At 38.6% G+C, this 12,141-nt stretch overlaps 2 protein-coding genes across 3 annotated transcripts in view; both read right to left on the reverse strand.

Annotated features, from left to right (window-relative positions):
- Positions 1-2,295: 2,295 nt before the first annotated feature.
- LOC132466449 (uncharacterized) lies at positions 2,296-8,635 on the reverse strand. 2 transcript variants are annotated; one of them, XM_060063709.1, is made up of 7 exons: positions 8,499-8,635; positions 7,985-8,314; positions 7,520-7,882; positions 7,221-7,337; positions 6,881-6,933; positions 4,724-6,549; positions 4,400-4,538 (listed from the first exon to the last, which is right to left on the reverse strand). In XM_060063709.1, exons 1-6 carry the CDS (start codon positions 8,539-8,541, stop codon positions 6,400-6,402), a joined length of 1,056 nt encoding a protein of 351 aa, XP_059919692.1. In that variant the 5' UTR covers positions 8,542-8,635; the 3' UTR covers positions 4,400-4,538; positions 4,724-6,399. The 2 variants fall into 2 exon arrangements, with proteins under 2 accessions (XP_059919694.1, XP_059919692.1); XM_060063711.1 differs by lacking the exons at positions 4,400-4,538; positions 4,724-6,549; positions 6,881-6,933; positions 7,221-7,337 and adding an exon at positions 2,296-3,508.
- Positions 8,636-10,559: 1,924 nt separating this feature from the next.
- Positions 10,560-12,141, reverse strand: part of slit3 (slit homolog 3 (Drosophila)) — a 38,234-nt gene continuing 36,652 nt past the window's right edge. Inside the window, exon 23 of the mRNA XM_060063699.1 lies at positions 10,560-12,141. This exon is cut by the window's right edge and continues 237 nt beyond it. Coding sequence (XP_059919682.1) covers positions 12,125-12,141 — 17 coding nt within the window. The 3' untranslated portion in view covers positions 10,560-12,124.

Genomic DNA, 12,141 nt, shown 5'->3' on the forward strand with positions numbered 1-12,141 from the left:
AAACTTTCAAGTATTTTTCTTTCATTGGAAAATCCCATCAAGAAATGCAATGAAAGTGATTTGTTAAAATGCACTTCACTGTGACCTATATAATACTTTTGAATGTTTTTGAACCAAAAATAACCACAGCAACAATGAAGTGGCGAGGTATATTTTTTACAGCTCTTTTATACACTGGGGTAAAGTGGCAGTTTATGCAACAAGCCGATGAAAGGGAACGCGCGTGTCGCTTCCTTTGTTGTTGCACCTTTCTTCTTCGCTGGGTTGTTGAGGGAGAGCCTGTAGGTTGAGCGACGTGGGCCGTCGCTGGCCATGTCTTTTTTTCCTTTGGTGCACCGCTGCAGCTCTTAACCATAAAGAGACCAGACTGCAGGCTACAGGATGTAGGGCTTATGTTTTTCAGAAACCAGCAAAGGGGGAATTTTGAATTGGTGAACAGAGAAAAACGTTTGCTTGTATCCATTTTATATGGCCTACTGGCTTTTTCAAAAAGTAAAAAAGAAAAGGGAACTTTTTGAAAGCAACATCAAGTCTATTACAGAGACAAATAGATGCATATATAATCAAAGCTTTTTTGTCCGTCTGTCTCATCAAGTGTACACCTGTTAAGGTAGAGAAATGCTGGAAAAATGTGGGGAAAGTAACGCAAATATAGAGAGAATATTACAATTATAGTGCTGGTATTTATGCAAACAACCATGGTCATAAATACAAATGTGAACTCAACACAGACTAGTTCACTCATCGGAAAACATCAAGGCTGATTGGTTCAAGGAGTTTGTTTTCTTGTCCTACAACAGAGGATTGTGCATTACTACCAATGAACAAGATTCAAGATTGTACAGATCATTTGTTGTAGAGTCAAAGTCAATCAAAGGTCTGATGCTGGGCTAGCATCTATGATTACACTGAGGCTAAGAACGCGCTGCTGGTTTTTTATAATATAATATAAAATATAATATAATATAAGATTATATATAAAATATATAATTTTATAATCTATAATATAATAATATAAAATGTATGCCAGCAACCTGCATAAGATGCCTGCTCCTTCCCACCTGCCCGCTGCTCCTGTGGTCACACCAAGCCCCCCGGGTTTCAGACAGCTTGTCCCTCCTGCTCCGCGTTTGCCCCTCATGCTAACCCTTTGCCCCTCCTGCTCACCGTTTCCCCCATCAGCTGGGCTCCTTCAGGACTTTGACCCTTCATTCCACACTTGAACTTTCGAAAGGGATCGGGGCGGGGGGGACATATTGCGTTCAGGGTAACCCCTTCTCAGGGAGTCATTCTATTATTTGTTGCAATACCGGTTGTGACCTTTTTACAATGTTGGCCACTGTTACGCTGAACATGTTAATAATGAAGCCGTATGATCCAACCTGAATGAATATTGAGTATCCTCGTCCTTCTTAGATAGAACCACAACTTTTCGGGTCACTTCCTTTCTTGCAATTCCTTTTACCTCTGAGATGGAAACAGAGAGAGAGGCCCCAAGCAGCAGATGAGAGTTTAGGGCTGTGGCTGGCCTTGTCTCTGTTTTACCCACACCGCAAAAACTCGTGAGCATGAAAAGATCAACAGGATGTGCTGCAGAGGTTCTTCAGAAAACACTGTCATGGACATACATTTCAGTGACTGAACATAAACGGCTATATTTGTGTATCTGAACAGAGAAAGTCACTTGATTCCCTTGTAATATCTGTAGGCCTATCCTTTTTTTTAAGAGTTAATTAGTTCAGTACCTTAACTTTGGTTACGATCTTATTACAATGGTTGATTAAATTGAATTCAGTCTTATTCACGTGGGATCATATTGAGCTGCAAAGAGTATCCGATGCAACGTCAGTCCATTACAGAGACCCATCACCGCTCATTCATACACAACCACTGATGTCTTGCTAATGGTTAGGGTGCAGCGCATGCACCCCGTTGTTCACCTTTTAGATTTGTCAGTTATCTTAGCCGTGTTTGGTTCCATAAGGGGCCCCTATTTACCAGCTATTTCTAAGTGTAGCTCTTTATGACATCATGTAAGTGGGAGTGTTTACTCAGATATTTGACAGACAGACTTAGTTATGCCGACCGGTCTCTGCAGTCCAGTCGTCTGCTCCTCCCTGCAGAGTGGATACTCCCACTTTGTGATCTCACAAAGAGATGCATTCTGAAATGGCTCATCAACATGAAACCTTGCGATAAAATAGGGACCCTTTATGTTCACGGATGCGCAGCAACTCTGAAACTCTCCCCCCCGCACCTCCCTCCTCCCCGCCCCAATAGCCACAAAGCCCCAGATAAAGACTTACAGTTGAGGAAATATCAATCACCTCTATAGTGTGGGACATCTTATTGACTAGAGGTGTGTGTAAGTATTTTGAGAACAAGATAAAGACGACTGGTATATCTATGACTTTGACACCATGAAGAGGTGCGGCCTATACAGTGTCTAGCCACATGATCTGCTGTGACCGCTAGGTTTGTGGTTTTAGCTGCAAAGCGTCAAATATCTTGTAAGGAAAGCTTAACCTGTGTAAGCTGGGTCTGTACTGTGGTTTAAAAAGCAGAAATGTACTGAACCAGAGGTCTCTAAACATCTCTCAGTGTGTCCCAATCAGTGTAAGTGTGTTATCAGAGTCTGAGTCAGTGGGTCCATTCTCTTATTTTTTACGCGCTTCTCAAAGTTTCTTGATTTTTAATTTTGTAAGCAATACATTTTAGACATCAATATATGATTATTGTAATAAAAATATCCAGGGATACGTATGGCTGCACACAAAGATAGGCTGGACAAAAGACAGCATCACCAATGATCAATGATTCAATGTTCATGCTCCAAACAAAGCAACATTACTAAACATTCTAAACAATATACATTGTTTAGAATGTCCGTAAAACAGTCCGTAAAACAATTCCACCATTATCACCCCCTTTAGCGTCATGAGGTGACACAAACTCCCAGGTGGATGGACTTCACTGGCAGGTTTCTCTCACAGCAGAATACACACATTTCTTGGATACTTCCACTCTTCTTCTTCTTCCCTCCTTTGATTTGTCTCCATCACTGTGTAGTTCAAACTATCTGTTGTCCTGTCCTACAACAGAGAACTGTGTATCACTATCAAAGATCTGAGAGGATTCACAGTATGTTTAATGTTTTGTGGTCATCTAACAACGGTTTATGCTTATACAAAGATATATATTTTTGTATAAGCATAAATACTTCAGAAGGTCTAAACATCTCTAGGCCTACCATAACTATTTAAAATGAAATAATCTAAATAATAATGTACTGCCAAATCAATATGGGAGATCATGCACACTGAAACATCTCCATCTGACATGGGGATGCTCTTAAACCTGTCCTGATATGAGTTCTTGTTTTGAATGTGCTGTGGTGTTATTATGCTCACAAACCTGTACTGCATGATTAGAATGAGGATTAGAATCACAAGCAGACAGCAAGCCAACATCATCCGATACTCAAAGATCGCAAGATTATGGTTGGGATCTAGAATGAGACAATCAACAATGGGTCATCGTGAATCTGCAGAGATCATATTTTGTCTGTTATCTGTACCATTACAGTCACAGTGTGGCATGTAGAATTCAATATTTTGAATACAATATCAATCATGTCCTCAATATTACATATATTCACATGTGACTAAATTATGTATCTATTGTCTTCTGAATTAAAAAATTAGCAGATAAACTGAAAGCAGGAAATCCAATATATTCACCTGTTATGTCCATCTTAGATTCATTGCCTGACACAATTTCCCCGCATGCTGCCAGGGCACAGTAGTAGGTCCCAGCATCAGAGGAGTCTACATTGTTCTTGGGGAGAGTGTAGACACAGCTCTGTGGAGCAGACGGAGGCCCAGAACTATTCTGACATTCACCACTCCTGTTCCCATTCATGTAAATGGCAGCAGGGTGAGATGGTCCTGATCTGAACCAGTACACACTGGGTTCCCCTTGGCACTGGTTACTGTGGTCCGTCCTCTGGGAGGTAACAGAGCACTGGAGAGCCACAGGGTCTCCCAGCTGAGCTGGTGCCGATTGTTGGACCACAGTCTGGTAGTCTAATTTCTTCGCATTTCCATCTTCATAGCGAAATACAATCAAATGTACCAAATCAAAATATTGTTTGTGTTTACATCAGATTAAAAGATTTTTTCTCATGATATTAAAACGCTGAATCTTACCATTCACAGACAGAAATGTGCCGTTGTTCCAATTCTTGTTTTCATCAATTCCTTGCTGACAGAAATAGTTTGCCTCGTCCTCTTTCTTTACATCTCTCACAGTCAACTTTCCTTTTACCAGTGTAACCCTTAATTTGTATAGCGGATATATCGTTGGAGTGCCATAAATTGCGCTGGCAACCACTTGGGGAATATATCCAAGAGATTGCTTATACCAGTATAACACTTTACTTGTACCATTCAAAGATGCACAATGTAGAGAAACAGTATCTCCGATATCTGCTTTGGTCAAAGAGAGTGATTGAGGATTTTCTTGTGTTTGACTTAGCACTGAAAATAGGAAAGAAACGAAGCATTGATTCAAATTTTTGAGGGAATTTAACAAATACATACATTCATATTCATAATCATCCCCACATACATGCTCCCCTGTACTATTTAAACAGACCTTCGCAACATTGCTCATGATTACACTTCATGAAAGTCAATTTTAAGTTGTAGAGAAATGTACTTACAAGCTGTACTCAAGATCGTCATTGCAAAAAATATTGCCATCATTGTCCCCTTATGGTGCTGTACCAGAGATGTAGTCTCTTCAGTGAACGATTTGACTTTGAAGACGACAATCATTTACAGATCTAAGATCAAGCGTGATTGGCTGGAACATGGAGACACTGAAAGTAGCGAGCCAATGACCCACCTGACTTCAGTCAGATGCAGTTCATGTTAAATTTAAACACAACACAGTTAACATCCGTTCCCTTTATCATATTTTTTGCTTTCCCTTAATTCATTATCATTAAAATAAATTGTATTTTCATTATTTTTATGTGACATTGAATCCACAAGTACAGTAAAATCATTGTTGCTTTATATTTTCAAGGGATATTGCAACAATTACTACTAACATGAGAGATGAAGTATATTTAGCCTAATTATACCGATAAACGAAACCTTATTAGTATGATAACCATTATTACTAATGACAGTGACAAGCGTATTACTAGTTGGCGGCACTATAGTGATAGTTATTGCCTGAATAGTGCAGTTATATCTGAGACTTTAATATTTGTTATAACAGTATTATCCATAATACCGGTGATTGTAGTAGAAATACAGTTATACTACTGAAAGTTTTCATGAGTAACAATCATGAATTTCGTAATTGAATTGAATTTTCGTAATTGTCCATGGCTGCAGCGATCCTGGGGCTTTTTACTCCCTTTTTGTTTTGCAATTTTACCTTGAAAAATATGAACTGCACGAATGAGTTTGTGTGTGTGTGTTGGTGTGTATTTGTGTGCTCTAACCCTAACCCTAATATATACAATGTCGATTTTGTTTGAACATTAACCAATGAGTAACCAATCCACCCCAGCAACAATGAAGTTGAGATAGCCCTCCGTTCTCCATGTTGAAGGTACAGCCCTTTCAAGAAACTCAAGTGTTTTATAAGCACCCGTGTGAAGTGACAGTTAGCTGTACCAGCCCCGGAAAGATGAAACCCTATTAGTGTCACTTCCTCTCTTGCCATTTCTTTTACCACTGGGTTTGAAACAGAGCGAGGCCCCGAGCAGCAGATAAGCTGAGAAGCGAGGGCTGCGGCTGGCCGTGTCCCTGTTCTACACACACCACCAACCTGACCAGACCTGACTCGAAGTATCAACAGGATGTGCTGCTGACGGGCCGGAAACCAACCATGAAATTTACATTTTCCATCATTGACTGAAACCAAAAGGGGATTTTTATGTCAGTGAACAGCGAAAATGTTGACTTTAATTAACTTTTTTAAAGTCATCAATAGTAATTCATGATTTTAATGATCATCCTTATAAAATGCATACAGAGGAACAACACCAACAATTCGGACACAATCAATGCTGTCTTGTCTGCCACTTATCAATTAAGCACGTATGATAAACTTTGGGAAATGATATAAGTAAAATGAACAAGGTCACTATGGAGAGATTGGTCTCATGATTATTGATACTAGCATGAATCAATTATTTTTTTGTAAAGGTTAACTTGCGTCATGTAAATTGACATTTGAATGATGGTCGTGTACTTGAACTTAACTCAGCACAAATACAACTCTCGATCGGAGGGTAAGTGTTCCGTAAGCGAATCAGTCCATAGACTACAGAGAGAACCTACTGCATACAACCAGGAACACAATATAGAGGAATATAAACTATATTTGGCCGTGGCAGACTTCAGTAGCAGAATATCTCACAGCAGAATACACACTCTCCTGATTCCTTTCAGTGTTCTTCTTCCCTCCTTTGGTTTTCCTGCCAGAGAACTCCAACGCTGCGTAGTTCAAGGAATCGGTTTCCCCGTCCTATAACAGAGAACTGTCTTACTACGGAACATTTCAGAGGATTCCCAGTAGTAGAGATCACTTCAATCAACGTCAAACCTGAAATCATACTGGTTTACTTGTGGCCAATAATATACTGAGGCCCATAGCTGATTGGCTAACATAACATCCTAGACCAGTTAATTTAACCATTAAGCTTAACTTCTCGAAAAAAATAAAATAAAATGAATGTGTAACTTAGGTTTTAAATAAAAAATAGGAAATCCCAAAATTCATTAACCTCTAAGCCACAGCATTACTTCTAAATTAATTTAAATGAGAAAATCAATGACTATACACAATACAGACGTACCTGTGGTTCCTGAATCACTAAGTCATGTGCAACATCTGCGGCCCTCCGTGTCCCTGATAATAAGAATCTTTGTGTTAATGCAGAATTTATTTAATATAATGCAAACAATTCTAAACCTTTATATTGCATAACAAATGTGATGGAGAAAAATATTATAGGTCAATCTATTAAAACAGAACTAGTCTTAAAGTTGGGACAGATTTCTGTAAAATGCAATGTGCCACAGTCTCAATTATGTATACAGAGTCCAAGGTTCTCTATCAACAGTTTTGGATCTTGCTAATCTGTCCATAGGTCAGATCAGGTCACATCAATAGGCTAAGTGTATAATGTACTGTACCTTTGCACTGCTCACAAACTTGCATTTCATTTCTGGTTAGAATGAGGATTATAATCACACCCAGACAGCAACCCAACAGTATTCCAAGCATCATGTTAACTGGAAGCGAGTTTTGTGCTAGAATCACACAAACAACATTGGGTCATCAGGGAAGCTTCAGTATGCATAATATTTTTTGCAATAATTTCATAAACATTTTCCCGGTTTCAAATAAAATAATTCTCTGTATCTTTTGCGGATATTATCTTCTTCATGAATTGATTACCAAATAAATTAAGTAGGAAGTAAACTGTATTGACCTTTAGTGTCCAGCTTGGATTCATTGCCAGACACAACTTCCCCACATGCTGCCAGAGCACAGTAGTAAGTCCCATCAGAGGAGTCTGCATTGTTCTTGGGGAGAGTGTAGACACAGCTCTGTGGAGCAGACGGAGGCCCAGAACTATTCTGACATTCACCCCTCGTGTTTCCATTCATGTAAATGGCAGCAGGGTGAGATGGTCCAGATCTGAACCAGTACACACTGGGTTCCCCTTGGCACTGGTTACTGTGGTCCGTCCTCTGGGAGGTAATAGAGCACTGGAGAGCCACAGGGTCTCCCAGCTGAGCTGATGCCGGCTGTTGTACCACAGTCTGGTAGTCTAATTTCTGCTCATTTCCATCTGCATAGCGAAATACAATCAAATGTACCAAATCGAAATATTGTTTGTGTTTACATCAGATTAAAAGATTTTTGCTCATGATATTAAAACGCTGAATCTTACCATTCACAGACAGAAATGTGCCGTTGTTCCAATTCTTGTTTTCATCAATTCCTTGCTGACAGAAATAGTTTGCCTCGTCCTCTTTCTTTACATCTCTCATAGTCAACTTTCCTTTTACCAGTGTAACCCTTAATTTGTATTGCGGATATATCGTTGGAGTGCCATAAATTGCACTGGCAACGACTTGGGGAATATATCCAAGAGGTTGCTTATACCAGTATAACACTTTACTTGTACCATTCAAAGATGCACAATGTAGAGAAACAGTATCTCCGATATCTGCTTTGGTCAAAGAGAGCGATTGAGGATTTTCTTGGGTTTGACTTAGCACTGAAAATAGGAAAAAACAAAGCATTGATTCAAATTTTTGAGGGAATTTAACAAATACATACATTCATACTCATATACATCCACACATACATGCTCCCCTGTACTATTCAAACAGACCTTCGCAAAATGGCTCATGATTACACTTCATGAAAGTCAATTTTAAGTTGTAGAGAAATGTACTTACAAGCTGTACTCAAGATCGTCGTTGCAAAAAATATTGCCATCATTGTCCCGTTATGGTGCTGAACCAGAGATGTCTTCTCTCAAGTGAATGATTTCACTTAGACGACAATCATTTACATATCGTAGATCATCTGTGATTGGCTGGAACATGGAAACACTGAAACAAGCGAGCCAATGATCCACCTTGCATCTGACTTCAGTCAGATGCAGTTCATGTTAGATTTAAATATAACACAGTAAACCTCCTTTCCCTTTATCATATTTTTTTTGTAGAACAAACTGACAACTGGCATTCATGTTATGCCAACCCTTAACGCATTATCATTAAAATATCTAGATTTTTATTATTTTTATGTGACACTGAATCAGTAAAAGCAAAAGTACAGTAAAAACATTGTTGCTTTTTATTTTCAAGACATATTGAAACAATTAGTACTAACACAAGAGATTGAAGTATATTTGCCATAATTATACCTATAAATTAAGCATTATCAGTACGATAACCATTATTACTAATAATTGTGACAATCGTATTACTAGTTGGTGTCACTATAGTGATAGTTATTGCCCGATAGTGCCGTTATATCTGAGACATTAATATTTTTTATAATAGTATTATCCATACTGCTGATTGTAGTACAAATACAGTTATACTACTAAAAGTTTTCATCAGTAATAATCATGAATTTCATAATTTAATCTGGAGGATTTGAGTGTGTGGTCAAATTATCCAAATAAAAGTACATCTCAATGGCTTTGATTGTGTGTGTGATTGTGTTTGAATGTGTTAAGCTGTGTGCAAGATAAATAGGAGAAAATAAACTTGCAACCTATATCATCTAGTCAGACGTTCTAGAGCTGTGACCTTTATGTCTGTGGTTTTTGCTGCCAAGGTGTGAAACATCACTGGGTGTTTCGATTTCAGAGTCCTACTGAACAAGATAACTCTAAATAGTATTCACTATATGTCCAATATAAATATCCTTCCTCCTGGTTATGGATGGTGACAGTTCTTTATTTAAATTTAAAAAGCGATTCAATTTGAGGCCTTTCTCCTAGTTTTGTTGCCCATTAATTTTTTTCCCTGACCCATAACATTGCTGATTATTGAGTCCAGGGATAACAGGTACCATAAGGCATAATGAAGATTGGTTATTTCTCAAAAGCACACAAGAATCAAGATGATGGGGGGCAAAAATAAGTACAAAAAGGCTACAATACAATAGTAAGACGGCAACCACAGAAACTGTGTCCTTTGAACTAGGTCAATTCAGAACCCAATTTTTTGGTGCTCTTTGGCTCAACTATTTCTTGCGTTGGAAGGCATGATCCAATTTTTGAAGGTTTGTGTAGCTCACCATCAAGCTGTCATGCTGTATCCCAACACAGAAATCATATAAAAAACAAAAAACACCTTTTTCATGTCCCTCCCCTTAGACTGCCTCCACAGGAACTCAGGGCACATTGGGAACTTCTTTTACCCATAACGTTTTCATCAGTCATACCACCCTCATAGAAATCACCGCATCTTGCATACTTATAGGCACGCACCCATCTCACAACATCTTGCAAAGCTCACAATATTGTACCTCCAATCAAGCAACGTTAATACAAACAACAGCAACACGATGAAACCCTTTAAGACTATCTGTGACGAAGGTTACATAAAAATTGGATGATACCTATAATCCCCTTTGGGACTTGTAGTATTTTAGGATTTTCTTAAGAGGTTGGGTGTACTTTGTTTCATGTTTGGAGATTATGGATCGTGTGGACACAAAATGTAACCGTATTGTTTGCTAAAACCGGTATTTTGACGCTCATAGAATACAATGTTTATTCTTTCCTGGTACCCCGAAAAAAGACTAGGGCTAAAGTGGATGACAAACTCATTGGTATTCTGTCACAGGCAGAGCAACACTATGCTGAGGAAGTCAACTAGTTAACACAGTAGGTTTCAGCCGTTTATAGACCCATGATGACTTCAGGGCAGAGCTTTACCCGGTAAGGGTTGTTCGACCTAGAATCAGGTTTCTTCCCAGTAATCAGAATCTGTACCAGATGTAACTTCATTTTCAGTTTATTCGATTTGAAACATTTTACAAATCAAAAATCCATATGTATGTATTTGAAATCAAATATAATTTGGGGGGCGTAAGATCAATACTTTGCGATTAAGGCTAAATCACAAAAAAGGTAAACATCTTGAGCTGTGCTCCTAACAACAACCCTCAAAGCACTTTCAACACTTCTCTGTTCGTCACAGTTGAAATGTTCCTTTGAATACACCATTAGGTACTCAACTGTCCCTTTTAGAAAATAACTTTAATGCTGTTGTTATATTAAGACATTGAGTGCATTACCAGATAACATTGAGAAGGAAAATACATGAAGTAACATGGTGTAGATGCTCTCAATTCACATTTTATACAAAGTTGTGAAAACCGCTAATGTTTTTCCTGCATAAGCCGCAATGTGCCACATCAAATCGTCTGATTCTAATCTTTAATAGCTTTTGAGATATTATTTATGTTGCAGGTGATTTAGCTAAATCTGCAAAAAATTCACTTCCTGATGTTGCACTTTCATTAGGAAATCTATGACCACTATAGAATTGTGATTGTGGAAAACAAAAGGCCAAAATGATGAACTGGCAAATACATGTTGTTGTAATTGTTAACAAATAAGGATAAAAATGCTTTGTAATCATACATTTGATTACATTTTGCAAAAATATAATCCCTTTACATGATGACCAGAGTACAGCATCAACATATAAACATTTTGGAAAATATTTCAACTTGGCCATAATACCCAACCAAACCTGACGGAGGATCCTCAAATGAAAGAACAGCAAAGAGAGAATGACATACAGCAATGGAAATCATTATTTTGATTCATTGAGATCATCATCAATCAAGGGTGAGGAGGAAACCCCATATTCAATGAAGCAGGTTACCGAAGCACATACAGTTCCATTATGTTCATCCAAAGATGTATGCTGCCTTCCATTTCCTTTTTTCTGGGAAGCCTTATTCGCGAATGGTCATTGGCAACCATTTTGAAACGCATCTGTTTGAACGTGAATGTTTCCAAAGCCTCCCTCTCATTAGCATGTACGCATCTGTCATGCAATCACGTTAGGAAAATATAAAAATTCATTGGGTTAGGGTATTTACTTATATAGATTTACACGTACATAAAAATTCATATACTTTTAGGAATGTTAATCTATTTTGCTGTTTACTTCTTACATGATAACAAAATAACTTTTCATACGAAACACGTCACATATTATAAAATGAACAAACTCACAAGTCCATCATCTTTTAGTAAAAGCACATAATAAAAATAAGTTTATTTTCTCCCTTATATCTTACAATATATTTTCTCTGTCAAACAACAAACACGTGTCCTTTCTGCGCTTGTTTCGTGGCTTCCTTGCAGCGGTGCGATGGCGGCGGTTCAAACTCGTCGGCGTGTGTGTTTCAGTTCTCTCGGAAAAAAGGCGGGGTCGCCGCCGCTCGCGTGCGTCGCGCGGAAGGACTCACGAGGCCGAGGTGTTGGAGCGTGGTCAAAAAAAAGAACAAACAGGCAGCCCTGACGCCCGGGGGGGGGGGGGCTGTCTTACAACGGGCACTTGG

The sequence above is a fragment of the Gadus macrocephalus genome, chromosome 10, assembly GCF_031168955.1.
Source record: "Gadus macrocephalus chromosome 10, ASM3116895v1".
Lineage (NCBI taxonomy): Eukaryota > Metazoa > Chordata > Actinopteri > Gadiformes > Gadidae > Gadus > Gadus macrocephalus.